This window comes from Trachurus trachurus (genome assembly GCF_905171665.1).
Source record: "Trachurus trachurus genome assembly, chromosome: 21".
Taxonomy (NCBI): domain Eukaryota; kingdom Metazoa; phylum Chordata; class Actinopteri; order Carangiformes; family Carangidae; genus Trachurus; species Trachurus trachurus.
In genome coordinates this window covers 25,957,188-25,983,891 of record NC_139899.1, presented here as the reverse complement: position 1 = coordinate 25,983,891, position 26,704 = coordinate 25,957,188, and the positions used below count along the sequence as shown (strand labels likewise).

The 26,704-nt window shown below is 43.6% G+C and overlaps 2 protein-coding genes across 3 annotated transcripts in view; both read right to left on the bottom strand.

The window, feature by feature from the left end:
* Positions 1 to 26,704, bottom strand: part of lats2 (large tumor suppressor kinase 2) — a 36,419-nt gene that overhangs the window by 5,731 nt on the left and 3,984 nt on the right. For both annotated transcript variants that reach the window (XM_083997147.1, XM_083997148.1), the window contains exons 2-5: positions 20,763 to 21,546; positions 4,130 to 4,262; positions 1,810 to 3,419; positions 116 to 343 (exon numbers count right to left, since the gene is read on the bottom strand). In XM_083997147.1, coding sequence (XP_083853273.1) covers positions 116 to 343; positions 1,810 to 3,419; positions 4,130 to 4,262; positions 20,763 to 21,134 — 2,343 coding nt within the window. In that variant the 5' untranslated portion in view covers positions 21,135 to 21,546. The remainder of the gene's footprint in view (positions 1 to 115; positions 344 to 1,809; positions 3,420 to 4,129; positions 4,263 to 20,762; positions 21,547 to 26,704) is intronic.
* The window catches only part of pla1a (phospholipase A1 member A), a 119,982-nt gene continuing 115,477 nt past the window's right edge, over positions 22,200 to 26,704 (bottom strand). Inside the window, exon 10 of the mRNA XM_083997162.1 lies at positions 22,200 to 22,215. The gene's annotated coding sequence lies outside the window, so the exon portion shown is untranslated. The remainder of the gene's footprint in view (positions 22,216 to 26,704) is intronic.

Here is a 26,704-nt window from a genome sequence, read left to right as displayed (position 1 = left end):
GCTCCGCCGTTCTAAAAATAGCTTGCACCGACAATTAAAGGTAACGAACCTACTGCTATGACTATAGGGATTAAGACACTCATACTGCTGCATTCATAAAGTCACTGATAATCACCTGGTTGCGGTTGAGGACGTCTTTCTTGCGAAGCGTCTTCATGGCGTACAGAGCGCCGGTGTCCACTTTCCGTGTCAGACACACCTCGCCGAAGGCCCCGATGCCGAGCGTCTTGATCTTGATGAACATGGACTTGTCCATCTTGGCGCGGCGTAGCCTGTTGTAGTTGGACTCTTTCTGGTTCAGCATCTTCCTCATCTGCTCCTGCTCCGCCTCCGACAGTCCGGCCTGGGCGAGAGCAGAAAGTGGAGACAGATGGTGATGGAGCGAGCGAGCGGGCGAGAGTTAATCATGTTTTATCATCATTTGGGGGATTAGTAATGACGGAGGAATGTGGCGAGGAGGGCCGACCCTCTGTTGTCAAATTATCTCCCTCTGTTATTGAACTGTCTGGGTCGGGCTCTGGTATGTTTTCGCCTCTGAGAACGTCTTTCATTCACTTTAAAGCCGGTTGGAAGGTCAGAGGTCAAAGTCATGACTCAGGACAAACACAAGTGTGAACGCTCCGACTCCTCGTGCACAGACACAGACACAGACACAAGGCTTTTGTTGTCTGAGTCAAAGTCCTGAGAGACGACTCTCTGGGACATCACTGCTCCACACAACCCACTGACCCATTATCTCATCTCCTCCACAGAACCACCCGCTCCATCACTGGGTCTAGAGTTTACACCATTCACCACAAATATCTTATTATATCGTTGCCTTTTTTTTACATTTTCCAAAGATTTTCAAAATAAAAGTAACAGCTGGTGTCATTTTCTATCAAAATAAACTTTGAGAGACTCAACACTGATCATCTATGAGTGAGATTCAACGTGTTTATTAAAGCAGCTGGTTTTTCAGTTATTATTGTTTTATATTATATTATTGTTTAAAAAAATATGAAGCCTACTCAATGAGCTAAACTGTTGTCTCATAAATAAAAGTTAATACGTCTCAGTGCGTCAGTTTCATTATATAAACTACAGAATAACAGGATATAAAGTTGGATACAGGCTGCATTCATGTCACAATAAAGTGTGACAAACTAAATAAACACATCCCCTGTCATTTGATTTCATTAAATAATTCATTTATTTTAGTTTTAAGGTGATCTGTAAGTATAAATAATTCAAAGCTACAAAAATAAAATGTTTTCTGTTATAAAGCATCTGAAGAAAATTGAAGGTCTTTTTAGACGCTGATTTTTATAATTTACTAAAATTAAATAAACTAACTGTGTTCTTTAGGAAATGCTCCGTCATAACTTCCCCCGGCGCACCTTTGCTGCTCGTCATCCTCTCTCTTTGTTTCCCCACTTCCTGTCTCTCTCTGACTTTCTTATCAATTAAAGGCATAAAAGCCCCAAAAAATGCTTTAAAATTATTTACAATAATAATAATCCTAATTTGTAGCCAGTGGGTTAAAATATGTAAAGCTGCTGATTGTTTTCCACTGATGCTTGTTTAAAGTTTAAAGGGATAGTTCAACATCTATCTATCTATCACAACAGCCCATTGCCATAATCCCTATAGTCATAGCAGTAGGTTCGTTACCTTTAATTGTCGGTGCAAGCTATTTTTAGAACGGCGGAGCAGAGCCGATTTGCCAAAATGTTGAACTACCCCTTTAAGTTTTGAACAGCGCTCCATAGTAAAAACCATTATTATTCTAATCTGTATCTGTGATGTCACTGTGCCGTGTGGTCTCACCTTGGACATCTCCTGCTCCAGCTGCAGCCGGCGGTTCAGCTTCTGCTGGTGCGTCTTCATCACGTTCTCGATGTGCTGCTCCATGTAGAACTTGAAGGCGAACGGCGAGTACGTCTTGATGCGCGACTCCCTCTTCTCCTCGTCCCGCCCGTTCTTCCTCACGGGGACCGGCGACGTCTGGATCTGCTTCTTGTCCTTCACCGTCTTCTCTCCTTTCCCCAACTTCCCCGTCTTCTCCTTCACCTGGTGGCTCTCCTCGCCCTTCACGCTCCCGCCACCGCCGCTACCGCCGCTGTGCGTGCTCCTGCTGGCGCTCGCGCTGCCGAGGTCCTGAGCGCCGCCGCACATGGCCCCCGGTCCGTCCATGGCGCCCGGTGCGTCGCCGCCGGACATGAGCAGGTTCTTGGGGTACGGCGGCGGCGGGCAGCGCGGCTCGGGCGCCGGCTCCAGCGGGTACGTCTCCTCGGCCATGTACGCCAGCGGCTCGCCGGCGTCCTGGGCCGCCGCCGCCGCCGCCATCCAGCTGGGGTGGCACGGCCCCACCGCCGTCTTGGGCTCCGGCCGCATCACGCGGATGCTCTTCACCGGCTGCTGGATGGGCGGCGACGTGACGGCCGTGATGGTGTTGGGCCCCAGCGACGTGTCCTGCGCCGCCATCGGGGGCCGGACGCCGTTGGGCGGCGCCGCCGAGCGACTGTTGAAGGAGTTGGTTCTGCTCGGGACTCGAACCTCGCCCCGGAACGGGCCCTGGGGCTGCGGCGGCGGTCGGGACTGCGGCGGCGCGGCGCCTCCGTCGGGTCCCGGCGGCGGCGGCGCGGCCCAGTGGTGCTCGTACAGGTCGAGGTTGAGACTCGCCCTGGACGGCGTCATCAGGCCCTGAGGCAGGTCGGAGAAGTCGCCCGGCGAGCGTGACATCATGTGGACCTGGTGGGAGGTCGGGCTCGCCTGCCGCGGGTGGGAGTGGGGGGGCAGGTACAGGTTGCCGGGGTAACCACCACCTCCGCCGCCGCCACCACCCGGCCCGTTCTGCCCCATCGGCCCCTTCGCCTGCATGTTGACGTAGTTATCCGGCGGCGCCATCGGGGGCGGCGCCATCTTGTTCTGGAAGGACGGGGTCCTCTTGACGCCGTAGCCCCCCGCCTCCATCATGTGCGGCCGCCCGTGGCCGTAGTCGTAGTGGGCGCCGGGGACGGGGCCGCCCGGCGGCGGCGGCGGCTGCAGCTGCAGCGGCTGCCCGGGGACGTTGTAGCTCATCATGGGCCCGTGCGGCTCCATGGCGCCGCCGTAGCCCTTCTGCTGCGGCGCCGGCGGGTACATGGCGTTGCCCGCGTTGCCCTGGGAGCTCATCACCGGGGGATACGAGCCCATGCTCGGGGGCCGACCCATGGGGTTTCCCACCATGGCCCCGGGGCCCTGCGGCGCGCCGGACGGCGGCGGCATCATGTAGTTCATGACGGGCGGAGCGCTCATGTAGGATCGGGGCATCTCGCCCTCGGGGCCGTAACCCGCCTCGTACATCGGCGCCCCCATCTGGTGGTACGGCGGCATGGCCTCGCCCGACGCCTCCATCGCAGGCCGGTGGTCCATCGTGTTGGGCATCCCGGCTTTCCCTAAAGCACACGGAGGAAAAACACTCAACACGTTAAAGGGATAGTTCACTAAAAAATGAAATTCAGTCATTAGTGACTCACCCTCATGCTGATGAATACTAACCCTAACCCTATAAGTGCATCTGGAGACCCGGGAGGCCGGTTCGTAGTCCAACCAAAACTTTATATGAGAGTCAACAGGGCCCGACACAAACACGTCCATAAAACTACACAAAACCATTGTAATATTCCTCCACACTGCTCGTCCGCTGCAATCCAAGTGTCCTGAAGGGATGTAGTCCAAAGTTTGCTAGAAACGACGTCATTTAGGAAATTTTTACAGCCTAAACAGTCCTGCATTGAATTTCCCCGGGGCGCACGTGAACGTCAGAGCACAATACAGGACTGTTTAGGCTGTAAAAATGTCCTAATGGCGTCGTTTCGAGCAAACTCTGGACTATACCCCTTCAGGACACTTGGATTGCAGCTGACGAGCAGTGTGGAGGACGATTACAAGGTTTTTGTGTAGTTTTATGGACGTTTTTGTGTCGGGCGCTATTGACTCTCATATAAGGTTTCCGTTGGACTACGAACCGACCTCCCGGGTCTCCAGATGCACTTTGAGGAATAAAAAACTACTCCAGAGTATTCATTCATCAATTTCATTTTTTGGTGAACTATTCCTTTAATCACACTAATAAATGAATAATGACATGACATGAAGTTCGTACCTGGCGAAGTCTGTTTGATGACACGGACGATCAGTTCGTTGCGCGGGTCCAGGTATCCCATCTTACTGATGTACTCTAACGCCGCCTCGATGTTCCTGCTTCCTGTCTGCTTCAGCGCCCGCACGGCCATCTCCTGTCACACACACACACACACACACAGATGTTAAGAAACTTAAACACACACTCATCTTTGGGAATGTCTGATTTGTATTTTATTGTTTTATTCCTGTTATTGTTTCTACATGATCCATTTATGTCAGAACCTTGTTATTTAACGCTGGTTTAAGATGTTTTTATTCTTCCTACACTTTAATAACGCTCACTTCTTATGTGTTTCTGTTAATTTTTTGTCTTATTGTTATTATGGTGAAGAACTTACATGAACATGAAGAACTTAAAACACTAAACAAAAATAAACTACAACTAAAAACCTGGATAGATTATTTAAAATTAGTGAAATTATAAATCAGATCAGGAACTATTTAATGAGGAAATATGTAAAGAAGAACCGAAGTTGGTTGATACCGAAAAATATGAAAACATACTGAGGCTTTACAGGATATAAAATATTTAAAAAACATATATAAATCCACATGCTCATCAGCTTTAAAAGACATTTCTCTTATTATTATTCCTTTCTGTAGTTAATCACAGTATTGACAGTATTTCTGCGACACACCAGGAGCTTTATCTTCGTCCATAAACCCAACATTTAAAAAAAAAACACATGAACTTTAAAAAACACAGCGGCTCAGTAGGTGCCCGAGCACCTGCATCCTCTGCACTTGAGGTCACATACCAGTGACTTCCTGTGCCTGTCACAATAACACACACACACACACACACACACACACACACACACACACACACACACACACACACACACACACACACACACACACACACACACACACACACACACACACACACACACACACACACACACACACACACACACACACACACACAGAGCAGTGAAACGAGGTCAGATGACCATCGGACATGGGAATACGTTACATAAAAGGCGACGAGAGAGTGTGCTGTGTTTTTTTTTTATTGCTGTTTATTTTGTAGTGAAGCGGAAAAAAAGAGTCTCAGTCAAAGAGAAGTCTGAGCCAAGACTCTTACTATGAAGGCCACGTGATAATTTGTAATGGGTGCAGTTATTTCATGTGAGTGATTCAGTAGTTGTAGCTCCGCAGCAGCAGCAGCAGGAGGAGGAGGAGGGTGCGGTCCTGACTGAGTGCAGTGCACCTCTGACAAACTTCACCAGAAATGACCAGTAAAAAAAACTCCCTGTAGTGAACTAGAGTTCCTGTTTCAGCTCCAACTGCATAAACTTTATATCGCTACACACTGTTCTCTGCAGTAAAATGTAATATTCTGCACATTTTTAGTCCACAGAGACTGAAAAACAGTATGTTATGTCCATGAAATCCAAATGCAACTTTGTCAGAAAGCCAAAACATAGAATAAAAATGTAGAAGATTTAATTTGGAAGCACAACGCTGCATTAAAGAGATTCCTGCTTGGCAGCCGACTGTCAAATATTGGAGGAATTTCCTGCCATCAATAATGAACCACCTAAATTATTAAAGTGGAAATTTGAAGAGATTGATTAGCCTATGGCCCTAATAAAATAAGATGGAATAAGATGTGGATAAAAATGCATTCGGCACAAAAACAAATGAATTACATCATTAAAAACTGGAAGGAGCTACAAAAAAAAGCAAAACAAATAAAAAGTACTGCAATCTTTATATATTTGAAGTATCAGAAGCTTTGTGTGTCTATAGTGACACAAAAAATGTTTTAATTTGTTATTTTTCCTACTCCTAAAGCTTTACATTTAAAATATTTGACTGGCAAAACTGTAAAAATAAAAAAAAATAAATAAAAACTTCTTTACCGATGTGAATTTGTTTCTACAGTTTTGCTCTGTATCAAACCCTGTCTGCATACACCAAAAAGACAAGTCTACGGTATATTATCCTACATGCTTATATTATTGTGAAATAAAATGTCACAATAATATAAAAAATGCTTCTACAGATAACTTTAAAAATCAAACCTTATCTTGTTTGAAAAAGACTAAAACCACTGAAACACCACAGTAACAACTTGAGATTGTGTTTTTATCATAAACTGTATTAAAGTGAAGTTTGCGGCAAAGCAGCTGAAGATAAATACAACAAATTCTCCCTCTTGTTCATGTTAAACTGTGTGTTATTTGATTTAGGGTTAGGGTTAAGAGAGAAGAGAGAGGGGAGGGGGGAGGGGGGCAGGGGGTTTATCTGGAGCTGATCCCAGGCCTGCAGTCCTGCGCTCCAACAGGTGGGTCACTGTGAGAGCCGCTGGTATGTAGGTCACCTATGTGAAAAATGCAAAATCCAAAAAGGAGGGAACATGCAGCGCGTTCCTCTCTTTTTTTTTTTATTAAAACAACGCCGATCACTCATCAATCGTCTTTGTCCTGCTGGTCAGAGATGGACAGAGTACTCCACCCCAATGCTTGAGTAAGAGTACAAACACTACTGGTCAAAATTTACTCCGTTACAAGTAAAAGTAGCTCAGTCGACATGTTACTCGAGTAAGAGTAAAAAACTACTTGCTTTTAAATTTACTCTAAGTAAAAATAAGAGTAAGAGTAAATTTCTTATTTTTCACATCAATGAATTACTATATTTTTTTCTAAATGAATCTAAGGACCTTTTAACTCTTGTTTCTGAGAATGAACTCTTTGAAACCAGCTGCACTGATATGCTTGCTGCAGACCTGAAAGTAACGAGTACTTTTCAGCCTTCCTAGAAATTAACTTGAGTAAAATAAAAACATTTGTCTTGGAAATGTATTCAAGTAAGAGTAATAAGTACCAAAGAAATCTAATAAAAAGTAAATGTACTCCGTTACTGTCCACCACTGCTGCTTGTTCACGTGAAGCAGCAGGTTTGTGGTGATAAATCAGTTCAACAGCCACAAACGAAGACCAGCGAGACGCCTGAAGCAGCAGCAGCAGCAGCAGCAGCAGCAGCAGCAGCAGCAGCAGCAGCAGCAGGACACAGCAACGAACTGCAGCTCTGATTTACAGCCAGAGACGTTGGGATTTAGATCAAGTTAATAAAAATAATAAAAAAAAACAAGGGAGCGACGGTGAGTTTCATAGACTGAAGTGTCTGGTGGCTGCACAGTGAAACCTAATGTTAAACACAGTCTCTGTCCCTTTGTACGGGGCAGGAGGGACGAGCCGTCTCCCTCCCTGCATCTCGTCCCATCATGCGGATGGATTTTTATGGTTTTCATGTAATTTAAGATTTAATGGGAGAATCCCCTCTAATAATAGCTTTGACTGGAATTCCTCTCCTCGGTGGGGAAACTAAACCAGGCCCCTCTATAACTAACACCACCCTGCCTGGAAATTAACATTCCTTCTCCTCTGAGTGATGATGAGACAAAGCCATCGGGGTCGGGACGGGACGGGATGGGATGGGACGGGGCGCAGCATCAATTTCCTGTTTTCTTTTGACTCCGGCGAGCATGTAAACAAACAGGACCGACCAGAGTAAGGAACATAAACACCACACAGAGAGGGATCTGTCCTTCCCTCCTGTCCGACAGAGAGAGAGAGAGAGAGAGACCCACACCTAAGATGAGGAAATCCCCCTTTAAACGGCGCATGACCTCAGTGCAGAGACATCTCAGCTCAGACCTCGCTGCACCGTCCGTATAGACGGCAGCGCCCCTGCTGGACGTGACCCGTAACTGCAGCTGCAAAGCAAAGTCGTCTGCCTTTAAAGGGATAGTGTTCAACATTTTGGCAAATTCACCTATCGCCGTAATCCCTATAGTCATAGCAGTAGGTTCATTACCTTTAATTATCGGTGCATGTTGTTTTGAGATCAGCGGGGCAGAGACGTGAGCTGCTCAGTGAACACAATGGAGATGAATGGTACAGGTCCTCATCATCAAATACACAATCCAAAAACTCCAAAACTCTCTCGTGGACGAGTTGTGACCTGCACATTCACCACGCTATGAGATAATCCTGTTTAATTATCTAACATCACAACACATGAAGCAAAACTTGCGCTTTTGAAATCACTCCGCCCAGCAGCCGTGACTGGAAAGTAGTTCTGGCTTCTCATTTGCCTCGAAAACAACTCTGTCTTTGCATTTCGGGAGATTATCGACCTCCGAGATAAAATGCGAGATAAATTCTTACAAGTTTTGATTAGATGAATTAGAAAACAGGTGATAAAGGTGCTAGTTGGCCAAAGTTTTCTAATATAAGGGACTTCGGTTACAGTGGTACGGTATAGTAGAGGAATGAAAATGGGACACATGGAAGTTTGTAAATTTATCTTCACAAATTTTATATTATAGTAAAATTATAAATATTTTTGTAAAAAAATGTACTATAATATCTTTATGTAATTGTAACCCAACTGCTGTATCTTGGAAACTGGAGCTAATTAACACTTAATTTTCCTTTATCAGTGCCCTAATCCAGGTAAAATTTAGCTACCTTCATTTCTGAGGTTTTGGTTTTATAGACCAGTTTTATTATTACCAGTGGTGAATCTTTGCTTTGCAGCTGTGAGCAGAAGTTTAAGCCCAAAGAGATTAAAACTATCTTTACTTTATGTATCCATTCATTCTTAATGCAGTTTTATTACTTAAAGAAACCATGGCACATTAATTGTGGTCTGTGCAGCCGACTGTGCGGTAGGCTACAGGACTCCTGGCACACACACCGAGGGAACTAAATCCCTTCATCTATGTATCGTCCATATATAAATATGGATGCAAACGTCCTGCAGCGAGCCAAGGACATGAAAACTGAGAAGAGGTTTCTATAACAGGACGGTGATCCAGAAACACAGGATCAAACCAGCAACTAACGACTCATACAGACATCAACACAATTAACAACAACTATATTTATCTATGTTAAATTGTATATATCTTCATATCTGATGCAGCAGAGAGTTAGTTGAATGTTTTAACGATCATGATATGATGCTTAAGATTATTATGGGATAGAGGTGGTGTCTTTTGCATCTCTATTGCAAGCATAAGAATGGATGATAAATGGGACCGGACTTTGTGTTTGCAAGCCGCCACATTTACTGTGTATTTACAAAAAGCAGTGCTCTCTCCAGTGGTTTTATTTACATATTATATAATTCTTTAATTCACTAAAAAAACAAAAAAATAAATGTGATTTGAACCCGTGTGTTTATTTATCAACTGTGCCGTTGTTATTGTTTTATTTCTAGGTCACATTAGAGCAATCATTTATATCCTCAATAAATTAACAGCACAACTATTATTTCATATCATAAATACAACAACTCTGGAGCTCGAACACAACTACAGTATGAGACCATGACTCTTGCAAAGGCCGAACCTTTAACTCTTGTCAAAAAAGTCCATTAAACACCTTCAGCACATTCAGGCGGCTGCTGCCAGGTTTCTAACAAGAACAGGAGGCGGAGAACTGGGCTCTTCGTCCCTGCTCTTAAATCTTTACAGTGGCTTTTTGCAATCACTTCAGAAGATTTTAAAAGTGCTGCTGCGAGTTTATAAATCCATCAGCAGCCCGATAAAAGAGCCTGGTAAAGGCTGAAACTCAGATTTACTCACTTTTCTACTCGCCAGCAACAAAGATGGAAGAAACCTGAAGTTGTTCACTGATCAGAAACTTTAAACTGCTGAAAAACTCAATAATATTTTGCCTTTATGTACACTTTTTTTTGGTTTTCAATATGCCATGATTAGGGTATCTTGAAATTCAAGAAAAGCTGAGCCGCCATTTTGTGCCCATCCTCTCTGTGGTTTCTCAGTGGGACTGGACGTCTGTGTTCGTCAGGAGGAAACTAAATCAAACAGAAACGGTTTAAAAGTGGGAGCACGAAGCAGCAGCAGCAGCAGCAACGTGGGCACAGGACGCTCTGAAAGCCAGGAAATGCCAAGGCCACAAACTTTCTATGCCCTCGCTAGTGTGTGTGTGTGTGTCTGTGTGTGTGTTGTCCATCACAGTGCGTCTACATAGGTGCAAATACACTAAACTAAAAGTATGCAGCGAGCACACGCCTGCTTCAGTCCTCGACCGATGCATCTGCATGTTCATACACAGAAATAACTCCATGTCCCTGAGTCCAAGACTGTCCACACACACACGCACACACACACACCAGTGTTTATACTCTGTTTCCTGTGTGTAGCCAGTAGAGAGTGCTGCTGCCAGAGCCGCCCAGTAATGTCACACTCTCCCTCTCTTTCTCTTTCCTTCTTTCTACCTCGTTCGACCTCTTCATATCTTTTACTTTCTAATTTCACTTTAAAGCCTTTTTCTGTTTCATGATCGTTGTTTTTCCTAATAAAGTTGTCATTTTTTAAAGTTTTCGCTAAGTGCTGCACAACCTTAATAGCGCTAAAAATAAAAAACAGGCCTTAAATTTTGCCTTATTTTAGAGAAAAACATAAACCCATAAAAGAAAATAGACATTTCCAACACAGACAGTTGTTCCCTCATTTTCTGGAGCAGTTTTTATAAAATAAATCAACTCCAAACCATTTGTAGTTCTTCACTAACGACTGATCTTGTCCTTTTCTTCTCGTCTTGTTTTTCTGTCGCTACAATAAACTCAGACCAAGTTTTTTTTCTTCTTCTCACTCTGGGCTCAGAATAAAATAAGTGCTGCTCCCATTTAGTTTGGGTTTATAGAGCCAAGGCAGGCCGAGCCTCTGAATCAGGCCGTCTGATTGGCTGAGACAGCAGCACCTTGCTGGAACCAATAGGAACGTCAGATCGAGCGATGAAGACTCTGGTTTGTAAAGAATGTGGATAAAAATCGATCGATAAACACAGAAAAACTGTCAAAACTACTAAAATTGTTAGTGTTAATCTATAATGGACATTAATGGCACATGGACAAACAGGAGCTTGTTAGAAAGCTCTGGTTCTCTAGTTTAAGGAGATAAAAACAGTCTGTCTCTGTGTCAAACTGTAGCAGAGTAACAGCGGTTTAAAGACAGCGTGACATTATGAAGCGAATACGCTCCTACAGGCCTCTACAGGGGTTTTATTGGCTGGTTTCTGGAATAACATTGTGTTAGTTAGTTTTATCTTTGATTATTGTCATCTCTTTTGTCTGCAGACACATTAAACAGACTGTGCGGAGATATTTTAAAAAAAAAACAAGTCAAATGAGTCAATCTGAATGAGTTAACTAAACGCTGTGCTCTGTAAAGTCGGGGGCTTGTTTATCTTCTATCAGTTACTTGATTCATTTTATCAGTTAGTTATAAAAGAGATCAAACTCCAGTTGTTGAAACCAGATTGATTGGAAAAACAATGTGGGCGTGGCTTCGCAAAACAGACCTGATAACTCCCACTTAGTTTTCTCCTCAGCTGAAATCCAAACTTACTCACATCATCACATTTGATTGGACCAAGTTACATAACCGCTCCTGAGCTCAAGGTGAGTCATCGAAAAACATTTTTTAATGTTTCACAGGAAGAGAAACACGAAAATATATCCTGTTCTTCTGTTTGTCTTCTTCAACGCCGCCGCTGCATAGAAAACTAAAAGAAGCTTCAGATAGACGACGACGATGATGATGATGATGGTGGTGGTGGAGGAATTTCTTTATCATCTCTCGTGATCTCCTGTTTCCACAATAAATTGTATCTTATCGGTTTCACTAAACAGTAAACCAGTGTTTTAAATGAGAAAAAAAAGAAAAAGAAGAAACGCTAGAGTTTATAACATAACCGCAAATATTTCAGCGAACATGAAACGCTCCGGCCGAGACAGAGACAGAGGGCTGCATTCAAACGGAGAGAAATAAATAACAATCAAAAAACACAGAAACACTCTGCTTTTATTGTTTGTCTGTGTGTGTGTGTGTGTGTGTGTGTGTGTGTGTGTGTGTGTGTGTGTGTGTGTGTGTGTGTGTGTGTGTGTGTGTGTGTGTGTGTGCGTGCGTGCGTGCGTGCGTGCGTGTGTGTGTGTGTGGAGGCGGGCCCAGTGACCCCGGCTGTCATGGTGACAGATGTTCCTTGCTCAAATTCCTCAGCCCAGGAAGCAGGAATTCAAGCTATTTGCAATCTGGATAGTCTCTCTCTCTCCTTCCCTCTCTCCCTCTCTTTCTGAGTCTTCCTCTCTCTTCCTCTTTTTCTTTCTCTCTCTCTCTCTTTCTTCTCTTTCTTTCTTTGTCGAAAATATCCCGGCCATATTTGCACTCTTGTCATAATGGTTGCGGGTTTGCGAGCCGCCGACTTCTCCCAAAACGCATAATGACCGGTCTACAAACACAGACGTCTGAGGTTCTCACACACACACACACACACACTGTTGTTTGTTTGTTTTCCTCAGATCTGATGGTCAACAACAACAACAAATCAAAATCACCCTGACAGTTTATTTTTTTTGTTTTGGTCTTTTTAATATCAGTCGTCTCTTTCTTTGACCCAAATCTGAAACACATTTCCTACAAATCGGAGCCACATGGAGGAGGAGCGGGCTGCAGATGGACGGACATGCCGAGGGGGACGACGTCCACTGGGTCCATAAAAACCATGCTCCTCCTCCTCCTCCTCCTCCTCCTCCTCCTCTTCCGCATCTAATGCGCAAAAACTCAAGCTAAGAGTTTTGCCTTTAATACAAACTCTCTCTCTCTTCGCTTCGTTGTGTTAACGCCAGTGTGCGCGCTCACACCTCGACAGCTTTAAAGCGCTTCTTGCTCGGTTGCAGCAGTTTGGTCCTGTACAGTAGAAGTGAACACACCCTCCTCCTCCTCCTCCTCCTTCCCTTCCCTTCACTTCCTGTCTTTTCCCTGTCATCTCTATGCACGGTATGCCACTACGCCCCCACCCTCGCTCCCCCTCCAAAACATTTCCTCCTTTAAAAAAAAAAAAAAAAAGATTATGTAACGAGCCACATTGCTTTGTAATTTGCAGCTGGAGAAGACGGGAAAGACGGAGGAGAAGAGGAGGAGGAAGAGGAAGACGAGGCCGGCTGATAAGAAGTGAGAGCAGGGTCGCCTGGAGAGGAGGAGGGGGTGAAGGAGAAATGAGGTGGGGGTGTTCAAGGACACAGCAGCATGGGCCGATGTGTGGTCGCAGTGGAAAGGCTGGAAAAAGAAAATATACAGAAGCAGATGAAGTAACAAGCACCAGAGTTAAAGGTGAAGTCCGTCACAGTGGAAGCAGCAGCACCAATCGGATTGATGAGGAGGCGTCAGAGGCGGCGGAGCTCTCTGATTGGCTGACACATCAAAGACGGGTTCACCAGTCACCCCTGACCTTTACTCATTCCTCTTCCTCCAACAACAAACAGGGAAAACTAACTATAGAGTAGTTCAGTCGTTTTCTACTTCCTTCCTTCACCCACCTTGGTACTTCCTTTCATTTCCTCCACCCTTTCATTTACCTGACTGAGTTCACCTGGCTTCCCTCTTAACATGAGGCAGCAGTTTCTGGTAAGAGAAGCTTGTTACACTCACTTTTCTTTCATTTTTAATGTTGGGAAACATTCTTTAAGACGATCTCTGAAGTATTACAGACCCAGATTTCACCATCCCCCCACATAGCAGTAACACTATGACAAATATTCAAATGAATGTAACTGCTTTCACCACGCAGGATAATTTTGTTACAGTGGAAATCATCCCTACCCCCATCTTTTAAATCCTGGATAGGTGATGTTATGTCCTTCCTAAAACTGGAAAAAATTGAATTTTCTTTGACATTTTATTCGCATTGGCAACCATTGATTAGTTATTTATTTCGGCTTCTTGCAGGGGAACTTTTTCAGTAATGCTGTGTTCTGACCCTGTCTGCTGTCATCAAGTTGACTGCTTTGATGATCAATTAACAGTTGTTGTCATATATAGACAATATACCAAAAATCTAAAGAGTCCAGCTTCTCCCATTAGATTTTCTGTGATTCTCTTGTAAATGACAGGAAACTGAATTTCATTGGGTTTTCACCTGGTCGTGCATTTTGCACCATTTACTTACATTATAATGGAAAAAACTAATCAATACTCATATGTGCTGTTGTGGTTGGTCATTCAGTCTTTCGTCAATGCTTGTTGTTTGACGTGTCAGAAGAAAGAAATAAGACCATGTCAACAGCCTTACCAAAAGATGCACATTAGATTTAAGCGTTGTTAAAACCCATTTTAACGTTATCTGATATTTCAGCCCAACACAACATTAAACTGTGTAGAAGAACCAGCAGACCAAATCTGATGCAGTGAAGCAGATATGACGACTCCGCTGAGACAGACGTGTTATTGTCTCTAAACCAAACTCCCCGCTGTAAATGTCGACTGCTGGAGTTAACAACTGTGATCAGAAGGGGTTGTTTTAATGTTTTGTTGCCCCACACTCAGACTGCAGCCCCTTGTTCTGTTGATATGTAGCAGCCTTGTAAACAAACTCTGCTCTGTTGCTCTCACATTGGACTTTTTATTTGGCTCTGATGTGGTTTGAATGTGGAGCAGTTTGACTGAAAACTTCGCCTCAAGCTTAAAAAAAAATAATCAGAGCTGGGTCATTGATTGTTGTGCCGATACTGAATTCATCTCGCCTCTGATGAATTGGAATAACCTAAATATTTCTAATGTGTGCGACCGACAGACAGACAGACAGAGCAGAGACAGAGGACGAGAGGCGACACGCTGGGTGGCGACTGGACGGCAGCAGGAGGAACTGTTCCACCCTGCTGCCATTGAATGTTCACTTCCTGTTTGTATTGACCGGGCCCACGCTGCTGCTCTGGTCCATTCACAATGGTGGCAGCAATGGAGGTCAACGAGCCGGCGCTGAGGACGAGGAAATGGCTGCGACTGTGGCCCCCACCCCCCCCTCAAGGACTTTTACAGTTCCTTCTATTCGTTATTACCATTGTTAAATGTGATAATTACATAACATTTTACTTCCAGATGTTCCCGTTTTAGCTGATCTGTATGTTTTCACTTTGACATTTCAATTATTGTTAAGGTTTTTATTGATTCTCAATGTTTTTGTGGCATTTACTGTTATTTCATTGACAACTTTTTTTTATGGTGTATTTGTTTCCTGTCACTTTTTATACAAGCGCAACCTTTTTAATTCATCTTTTGCTCGGATACAGTGTAAATGTATCCCCACGTTAAATTAAAGACTGGTTGAAAATGAAGTGAATGTGAATTGTCCCAATCGCAAGAATTGGTTTCTTTTTATATCTAAATTATGTACTTATATTATACTGCTATATTTTTTTCGAACACAGTAACATAACTGGTATCTCCAATAAGCATTAATTATTTCTCTTTATTAAACTGAACATCTCTGACTCTGAGGTCTCACCACTGAGGCCTCAATGATATTTCTCAACGGTTTCTAACATTTCTCAATTGAAAGTAGCGGAAAGTGGAAATAATTGTTTGTGGAGTAATGGAACAACTAATTAGTGCACTCCTTATGTCACGGCTAAAAAAATTGAAGTAAAAGGTTGGAGAAGTTCATATAATAGGACCTTTTGAAAACTTGTTCCTAAATAAAAACTCTGTATCTCTGTAAACCTTAACCAGGTCAGTAAAATAATGGGAAAACGTCACCATTTCGAGGTGATAACGTCCTCGGTTCCACTGTCCGGCGTTCATGTTCATGCTTTATCAGAAGGATCTGTTTGTGAGAATCCCACTTTTAAAAAACAAATTACATAAGCTCCACAACGATGAGCAGAAACAGAAACAGAAACAGGCTTTCTTCTCTGAGCTGCTAAAAGCACGCCGGGTACTTTCAACTTGTTTTTGTGTACGCTCGTCCTCCTCATGTTGTCCATTTGCTGTTCTTAAAACAACCGCTGCCACGTCTCGACTATCACATCATTACACAACAGCTTTAACGGGCAGCCTGGTTGTTCTAATCTCACTGTAGTTATCACAGTTGGATGATTGATAATAAGATTCATTGATATATAATCAAGATGTCTAATGAACGGTTCTTGAAACTTGAGTAAAAAGTGAAAAGAAAGTCACAACCACTGGTTTAACCTTCAACATTGGACATTAATTGTGATTGATCATATGATTATGAGTTCATAGTTCATCAATATTATGTGCAAATGAATTTATCTGTTCAAAATGTACATTTAAGGGGCATTTTTCAAGTGTTTCATAATGGACAAAAATGCTCAATGAATAACATGATGGAACCAAAAGGAATTTATTTGTAATGTTGACATAATTATCAGTAGGTGTTTAAATGGGTTTTTCTCTGCTGTTGAACATGAAGTGAAGTTTCGGTTAGTGTTGTGTTTACAAGACCAGAGGTTATGATACGTCCTCTAAGTGATGCTACATCTTCAGGACAGATTGGAGGCTGCACTGACTCGGTATCGGAAAATGATAAGATGGGTCAGTGCTAGCAGGTTAGCATGCTAACTTCAGTAGCAGAAAAAGACATGACGGAGAAAAGAGGAATGAAAGGAACAAAGTTTGCCGCTGAACTTGCAATGTTTTTGATACACCGGTAAATAAACAGCAGCTAATGCTAATGCTAGCTATTAAAACCTTGCAGCATATTATAGTATGAGAATAAAATAGCTCCAACTTGTGCATCAAAACTGAAGCTTTGTACAATAACACAGTGAAGCTGCTTCTTCTTTCTCTTCACCACTGCTACTAAAACTACCTACAAAGTGCCATGTCGCCTCATGTCGCCTCACGCCCACAGGTTTATGGGTCAGATTTAAAAACGTATACACATAAAAAAAAAAAAGGCAAAGAGCCGGACTGAATTCCAGACGTCCTGCTGTGCTGAGGAACCGACCGAGAAAGCCGCCGGCTGCCAGACCGCTGAGGTCTTTACTGAGCAGATCAGTGCATCGGTCCTGCAGCCTGGTTTCCTTCTGCTGACCTCTTATAGAGACATGATGAAGTTATCACAGCGAGGCTGAAACCAATCACATCTATTTACACAGTGGAACAGATGAAGCATAAAGAAACGCTGATCGGCCTTGAACATTGACCCTGACTGACCCTCTTAAAAACCCTCCTGTTGTCCTTCTGTCCGTTCCCTTCCTCCATTCTTCCTTCTTTCCACAATCCTTTTTCCCTTCCTTCTGCTTCCTTCCTTGAACTAATCTGTTCCTTCCCTTCATTTTTCTTTCCTTCCTTTTCCCCTTCCTTCTTTTGTTCCGTTCGTCCTTACTTCTTCTTCCTTCCTCTTTTGATCCAATTGACCCAATCTGTTCCCTCCCTCCATCTTTCCTTCCTTTTCCCTTCCTTTTTTCCACAATCATTTTCCCTTCCTTCCTTCGTCCTGACCTCTTCCTTCCTTTTTGACCCAATCTGTTCACTCCCTCCATCTATTTTACCTTCCTTTTCCCTTCCTTCTTTCCACAATCCTTTTCCCTTCCTTCCTTCCTTCCTTCCTTCTTGACCCAATTGACCCAATCTGTTTAACTCCATCTATCTTACCTTCCCTTTTCCCTTCCTTCTTTGCTCTCATCTCTCCCTTCGTCCTTCCTTCCTTCCTTCCTTCTTTCCTGCCTGCCTTCCTTTTTTTCCTTCTTCCTTCTTCCTTCCTTCCTTCCTTCCTTCCTTCCTTCCTTCCTTCCTTCCTTCCTTCCTTGACCCAGGAGGACAACAGGAGGGTTAATGCAGCCACAGTCTGCTAGGGCTTGGAAGATCATGGAGGTGAGGAGGAGCAGAGCAAAGGCCTCGCTATCAACCAACGTCCAACGAACAGCGGGTCGAGTCGAGTTAAAATGGATGTGACTCTGCAGCTCAGCTTCTCCCTGCAGTGAAGCTGCCTCACAGCCTCACAGCCTCACAGCCTCACAGCTTCACTGCAGCAGGGAGGATTTCTCCACAGAGCTGTGCATGGGCTTGAGCGCAGCATTCTTCACATGCCGAGCTCCATCACAGGGCCCGTCCTCGTCCAGGCCCTTTAACCACTCATGTACCGATCTGGGTCCGGGTCTAATAAAAGTGGACCGGCTGCGTTTTGTGATGACATGCAGTGGATTTTAATCATCTGGCTGCCTGCTGAAACCTTCCTCATTTAGAGAAATCAAAAGGAGAAACTACTGAACAATATGACTGGAAATGTTGAGTACTAAGTGTTTTTTTGGCAGCTGGCAAAATAATACCGACATCCTTGTTTGTTTCCAGAGAATCCTGCACGATGATGAACCTCTAGGCTACACGGTGGCATTTAATAACCTTTCAAACTGGACTTTCTGGTTCATATGTTCTTTCTTGCACAACTCGACACCTCTGGCACTGTCACAGCTGCTGATGATTTTAAAGTTCGTCGTGGAAATCTTGATTCTGCCGGTGGTGAGTCAAAGAACAAGTTCAACTTTGTTACTGTGTTTGAGTGCAATATTCACATATGTGAAGTACATGTTCTTTACCTGGTTATTTATATTTCTAGCAACTTTCACTTTCAGTCCACAACATTTCCTACATAAAATGCGCAAATTATACTCCCATTCATTTCCCCTCAAGCATTTTTGTTACTCACAACAACTACAAACTAAAGTCAGAAGAAATTTGTCAGACTGTAAAAGAGAGGGTACTCCAATTCGAGTCTGTTTCCAACTGTCATCGACCTAAACTGAAGAAGAGACAGAAGTTCGAAGTCCATCATCACCTGCTGCCAACGTTACAACTACTGTAAAAGACAAAGACCACCACCACTACTTAGTTTACAGTGGTGACGGCCAAAGACCACATTACACACCCATTTAACATGTTTGCAAGACTAGTTTTGGCACGTTGGATTAAAGGTTCATTCTACCAGATGCAGTGACTCTGTAACTACACTGAGTTTGGTCCTTGAATTGTTCCTGGAAACTTATGAAAAAGTCTTTAAATCTAATGTCAAAGAAGGTGTGAGAACCCTGAATATTACACTTTAATATTAAACTTATTACTCAAATAATATTCTAAAATACAACTTTGATTTCAATAAAAGCCATTTTCTGGGAAGACACCTTCACTCAAATATCGCTTCAAAGTCTTTTACATAAGACGTGTTTTATCCGTGATGCAACGACAACAACTTCTGTCCCTACACACACACACACACAACTGTGTAACAGGTGCACTGAACTGTAGTAGCCAGCCCACTTACATAACTCCAGTGTTTGACAACATACAGTCTGATTTCTGCTACATGTACCAAAACAAACCTAACTCCCTGCAGATGTAACTTTCAAAACTGAATCTGAGCCGTAAAAAACCAGAGATGAGTAAATGGGTTCGGACTAGGCATCACGTTGTGGGTTTTGGTACTTGATGCTGAGGTTGAATCTCCTTAAACTGAAGGGAAGTGACCCCTGATTAACAGGATCCACATGACTCCTGCTCTCTAAAGCGCTGGAGGTTCAGCAGCATAAAGAAACGCTCCTCCACTTCCTCCTTGTTCTCCTCCACTGATGGAGTCTGATGGAGCATTTTCATCCCTCAGCTCAGCTGGGACGGACACGTAGTAGAGAAAAAAACAACCAAAACAAACCCCAAGTTGAGAAATCCACCTGATGTTTCAACATTTCAGCACTCGGGTCTTTGCGTTATGTAATTGCGGCATTGTACACTTGGCGAGGAGCGCGCGTATTGTGCTGCATCTCAAGAGCGTATGGCTCTCAGTCTTGACTGCTTTCATTAAATAAAATTCCTGAGTGAAGGAGGAGGAGGAGGAGGAGAAAGAGCGGCTTCAGAGTCAAGTGGAACAAAACACAAAACACCAACATATACACACACACAACACAACACAACCCCTCTCTCTTCTCGTAAACGCCTCGCACATCGTCATGCCTCTGAAAAAGTCACTATAGCCACTTATTATAATTTAAATCAATCACAGCCAAGTGTCTGAGCTGCTTCCTGTAATTCTAGTGGGGAAAAACATAAAATATAAAACGTGAAATTAGATTTTTACGAGAATATTTAATCAGACTTTCATCTTTATGACTTCTCTCTCATCCACTCACATTTGTATTTCATCATTTCTCAATCTCAAGATTTAAAGGAAACAAAGATTTTTTTTGTTCAGTAAAAAGCAGCTTTATCTTTTCGGGAATTTTCTTTAAGAAATTCAATTATACACATTTTTTCAACGCATTGCCGTTTAGCTGGAACATCCAGTTGTGTTTTTTTTTTTTTGTGTATGTGTATGTGTATAATCCAGTTTAAAAAGTCTGTTAATCAAATATGACCTCAAAGCAGCTTCAGTGACTAATGTACAACCTTCACTGCAGCAACAAAACAACAGGAGACACTGAGAGGGCGGGTAAAAGTTGCATCACCTGCAGCACAGACACACATTCCTACGGTGACTAAACTAAAACATCATATTGCAATAATATGGGAAGGTATTGCAATATGCGATTGCGTTACTTTTTCTTTTAATTTTCACTTAAAAATACAAAACTGATGTGACTTTTGTTGGGTCTTGTACCAAACAAACGTGTCCTTTTATGTCTTGAGAATATGATTTGTTGTCCAAGGCGTCTCAATAGCAACGCAACACTTGTACAACAACACTGTGACACATTTTCATCATCACAATACAATCTGCAGCTTCTGCAACTTGCAATTCACTGTTCATCTCTCTCTGACTCACCTGATCACAGCCGGCGTTCACCAGCTCCTGCAGCATCTGTCTGTTCACCTCGCCGGCGCCCGCGGGATGTCCCGACCCGGACGACGGGCCGGACTCGTTGGCGAAGGGCATGAGCGACTTGCGGATTTCCCGCAAGGCATTCTGGTAGTTGTTGAACTTCTGCGGAGGCCGGAGCTGCTGCTGTCGGCTGGCCGTGTCCTTCCCGCTCTTGCAGTCGGCCCCTCTGCCGCCGCCGCCGTCGGAGCGCGAGCTGCCGCCGTGCAGCGCCTGGCTCACCAGCTTGGCCGGCTGCTTCAGGCCCTCCTTGATCTCCTGGAGCCTCTGGCGCGTGTTGCCCACGTACGGGGCGGCCGGGAAAGTCTTTGGCCTCATGGCCTCAGTGCCCAGGGCCAGGCACCTACTCTAAAAGGGAAACACACACACTCCCCCACACACACACACACACTCTGACTCACACACTCTGACTGGCGCTCACTCCCCTGCACCCTCCAAAAGATCCCCCTTCAAGCTGGCTGACCTAAATAGATAAAGAGTCTCCCGCAGCAGATTGAAGGCACAGATTTGGACGTCCTCCCTTGGCGTCCCCTTATTCGTTTGTGTGTCTCTTTGTGTTTCAGATTCCTGCCGATGCCGATGCCGGTGGGCTGGGTGAAGGTGATGTCGGGGGGGATACTACAGGCGATCCATGGCGAGGCTTTCAAGGCTCAGGTTCCAGCTTATTCCAGGAAATGCAGCCGGTCACGAGGGCACCGCGGAGCCAAACCATGATGCTGCCAATCTGCGCCTGGGGAGGGAAGGGATGCAGACAGAGCATGAAGACTGTGGTCACACATAGTGGTGATGTTTCGGGTTTTTTTATCTTCTAAAATTAAAAGCAAACACTGGGCAGTTTACGTCACAAACATGGGAGAGTTTCATTTTTAACTGAACAGAGAAACCATAAATGATGTAGAAGAAAAACCCCCAAATATCCTGTTGTAACAGAAAGTAAAAGCCTTGGAATCTGAAATATGTTGTTGACTCACATCCAGAATTACTACTTTTAATGCATAAAATATCTTGAGCTGTATGTTGTAATACTAGAGCAGGGCAACGCAGGATTCAAATTCTATTGAAATATTATATTAAGTTTATTTTTAAACCAATTTACAGTCTCGAGGCCACTTGTTTCCCAACAAATGTGAAATTGCAGGATTCAATGAATGGGAAGAATTGATCTATATGGGCTATAAAATGTCAAACAAAATGCAAATACTGTAACTTTTTGTGACTCTCGGTAGATCCAAAGGTGAGATCTACAAATGTCAGTTTAAGAAATGAATGGAATAGAATAGAATAAGATGCCTTTACTGTTAGTTTCATGTTAAAACACACATTTTTTGTGCAACTCTCAACTTCAGAGATGAGAAGGACACACAACAATATGTCCTCAGGCACACACTACACATTAGTGCTATTAATAAAGTATAAAAAGAGAAAAATATGTAGAAAATATATAAACTCATCACATTAGAGAAGCAGGAAATATCTAAAAATGTTGCTCTCTTAGATTGATAATGTTCATTTTGTCTTCTTGTATACGTATATTAGTTATTTTTTTCTTTTGTTCAGACAAAGAAATCAAGAGTGATGTTACCTGCTTGACAGTTTCGACTTTCTGAGGAAGACTGGAGTCACAGTCGAAACTGTCAAGCAGGTAACATCACTCTTGATTTCTTTGTCTGAACAAAAGAAAAAAATAACTAATGTTGCTCTCTTATTTGATTATCAAAACAACTGTGAATAACACTTCATTTAAAAGGCGGCTGACAGGATCAGTCTTGTATTTAAAAAGTAAAAACTAGGTCTCCTCCAGGCTGAGGTCATGATTTGACCGATTTCTAGCAGTAAATATTTCAGACATGAAATCATAAACAACATGATGTAGAACCAGCCTGAGCTCAACCTGGGAGTCAGATTCGCCTCCCCATCAATGCATAGCTGCGATTGCACAAGTCGGCCCCTGCATAGCTGCATACTTGTGCTCCGCGGTCATCGGTAAACACCCCTGCGAGAGCGCAAGAGCTCCAACGTGGGGTCAAAACAAGTCAGGAGCCCTCCCTGCCTCAGCCCCTCGGCCTGCGATGCGATGCTCCCCTGTGATCGGACATTTAACACCATTTGAAAGTCTTATCTGGACGAACATACTCCACATTCTGCCACAGCAGCGTTACTCCTCCGGGGCAGATGGGATGACGACGTGCGGAACAAAATGCACATGTTGCTGTCAGGAGCTTCACGTGAGGGCCGACGATACAAATGTGAAGCGTTTACAGTGCATCTGGGGAGACGTGATGATGAGACGTGGGGTGTTTGGACGGTTTACCAGAAGGACGGAGGGGAGGGGAGGGAGGGGAGGGGAGGGGAGGGCAAGGAGATTGACAATGATAAGCATAAAAGGCTGCAACAAACGCACAAAGAAAGGACCGTGGCACAAGTTGTGTTTGGCTGTAACTGGGAATCCAACGCTCCCATGCTGATACCAGTGTTTTTGTACCGAGGCTGCTGATAGGCCACATCCTGTATCTGTAAAGTTTACCTATTTTTACTCTTCAAAAAAAAAGCGACAAAGATTCAGTGTCCAACAGGAATTTACTGTTGCCAGGGCGGAAAAATAACATGGGCCGTTTTGACCTGATGATGGTTCTTCATTCAATGTTAAAGGGGATCAACAAAGTTATAACAATTCATCCTGAGGGGTACATGACTATCTGTGGGACAATTTATAACAATCCATTTGAAGGTTGCCAAGACATTTTACCTACTAAGAATATCAACCTTTAGGGCGGTGGTGGGGCTTCTTCTGGGGATCATCAATGTCTGAAGAAACTTGGATACTACCAAACAACAACCAAAAAAAGTTGTTTAGTCTGTTTTCATTGGTCAAATTGCTTGAATTAGGGATGCAAATTATCGAGTAATTCATTAATCGATAGTTGATAGACCTTATCGATCGATGATCGATTAATTGATAAGCGGCAATTTTCCTGAGAACCTACATTTAAGGGGAAAATTTAAGATCAACATTCCTTATGGACTTTACACTAGTATTTGTTAATTTACTATTTTAAGAGCACAGCACAATGAAAATGTTTAAGTAGCACGTTATTGGGACAGAGAGCTCTGAGGTTGAAGTCCTATCATAATGAGATGAGATGAGAGACACCGCTGCGTTTCCATTACAGATTTTCGCAAAATAAAAGTGATATTTCTGAAACTTCGAAAAAGTGCAATTGCCATTTGCGGGTGTTTCCATTGAAAGGTGTTTTGCGAATGAGCCTTAAAGGTGTACAGAAAAGAAAATTGAATTTGAGCCCACTTTGGGTCATAAAATTAATGTGATAACTCATCTTTCAGACGTTGTAGGCCAAACTTTTTGCAAAATTCTATTTTTGAGTAAATCCGGGATGAAAGTGTGTATTTTTTTTTTCGCATTGGATAATGCAGGCGCACGGATTATACGTCAGCCTGTACACGATTCACCAGCCACTGATATTGGATCCGTCATCCGTCATTCAAACGTCTGAGACAACACACACACACGGAGCTCGGGCTCGCCCCAAGCTTTGAATATCCCGCCCGCTCGATAACGACCAATCAAATTCGTTTTCCTCACTCGGGTAAACTCGTGTTGTAGCTCGTGACAACTCGGCGCGACAAACAGGACAAACGGCCATTTCTGTACACCTTTAATGCGTCTTGCGTTTCTATGGTGACGGCACAGCGATCTCAGCTGCTGACAGCTGTTGCTGTTATTGTTTTTAACATTGACAAAAACAGCGCTTGATTGCTGAAAGGCAAAGCCCGTGTGGCGCTGCAGCGGCCACAAATAAGGACGCACTCACAGGGCCAGTTGTTCTATACCGCGCTGAAGCCCGAATGCCCCCTCCCGTCCCCCGCTGGCCCGGACCCACACCACCTCCAACCCAAGCTGCTCAAGCACGGTTTCCTCCGTTGATACAGAGGGATTATTTGCTTACCAACACGGCGGATGTGCGCTTTAACCTGACTGCAGAAAGAACAGAGCCTTTTAACACCAGCGGTGATGAGGCGCTGACAACAATATACGTAGGTGGTTGTGTCCACACACCCGTACTGATTTATGTGACTTAAGGTGACATGTCGGCGCAGGAGGGAGTGGGAGTGTGGATGCGAGCCAGTCTCCTTCAACCATGCACGGAAAAGGGGAATGATAGGAACGTTTTTTCTAATTTAATGAGAAACAATGCCCAGGTCAGCAATGCATGACAATAAACATGTGGTTCATTTGTCCTCTCAAGTTACATAAACCAACACAGCGTGGACACACGCGCTGTTCTCCGCGGCACCGCAACGAGCGCTTTTTTTTCTCTTTTCTTTTTTTTTTAATTAAGCTCCGGTAGCGACCGGCTAAACTACGGAAGGATACTGCAAACCAGCGCGGATCCGGTGTGTTTATCAAAGCTTGTTCGCCGTGCTGAGGCACCGTGGGTTTGAGCTGCGTTCAGGCTGCATTACAACTCCTCAGGCAGCTCCGTGTCGGCGGCTTTTTGACTCGTTACTCACTGGTCGTCTGTGTGTTAGCGATGGTACAGCCTGAGTCCCGTATAGCTACAACAGGTAACAGTGTTGTCTCTTTTCACCTCCTCTCCCTCTCTCCCTTGTGAGCTGCAGTGCGCTGCACACGTTTACACAGAGATCCGCTACATTATGTCGGCTTTGCTTGTTTACATTTCACAGTAAAACTCCCATTGGAAAGGAACGATTAATTGCAAGTAATTTAATTTAATCGATTAAATTCTTATCGACAATTAATCGATAGTCGATTAATTGTTTGCATCCCTAGCTTGAATATCACCGCAATTCATCAATTTCACTACTTTCACTGCATGTTTGACCACATCTGATCTTCTCAACATTATATTAGAGTCAAACAATTTATGTGTTTGAAAGACAAAATGGAAAATATATCATGTTCGTATTTCAACGCTTGAATGCATTTGACAAAAACCAAACCGTTGGACTAGCCAGATGATTAAGGCAGAGGAAATATTATATGTTTGCAGATGTAGTGGTTTGTTAAGATTCCACTCACTTTCACCTTCCAAACCAAGCAATACATCTTGTCAGAAGTCACCTGAAACTGACAGGCCGGTTGGTTTCCTGTCCAACCAAGCAGCTCTCTCACACTTTAACTATCTTTGGAGATTTCCGTTTGGCTGGCAGGTGATGTCTAGTCTCCAGATAGCTATCTGGTTTGTTACCATCATGGAAAGTCTGCCAGATAAAATCCCAATTCTGGCAGGTTTAGACTTGGTGTGTGGTTTTAAAATCTTGTCAGCTGTTTTGACTATTTAGTTAAGCAATAAAAACTTTAATTGACTGGACTGTATTTCTTAAAAGGTCTGACTGACAGATGGATTAGTAAAAGTATCTTACCCACAATTCCCCTGACACATGAAAGTAATTGATGAGTTGAAGGCGTTTCCTCCAGAAAATCTATTATTTTATACATCACAAAACCTTTCGTCCCGACACCACACCTCATTAACGAAGGTAGGAAAGCAAACTGTTCAGTTGTTTAAAAAAAATGTCTAGTCAATATAACTCATGGTTACGTCTAACTTCAGGTGGTACAGTGATACTGAATCTGGTACAGTGATTTGTGCAGATGTGACGATTCAATTGTACCGAAAGCGTGGATCTATAGGTGAGGTGAGCCGTTATCCTGTTTTAGTAAAAACATAGCCTACCGTTTTCCCATTGTGGCCCCGCCCACTTTTGGACTTGTCCAAATTCTGGATTTGTCCCAACAGATAGCTAAATAAAGATGAAGTTGTTGTATGAACTGGCTCAGACAACCTCCTATAGATTTGTCAACGCTGGGAACACATCCATATTAATGAGCAGGTAAAAAACTATGA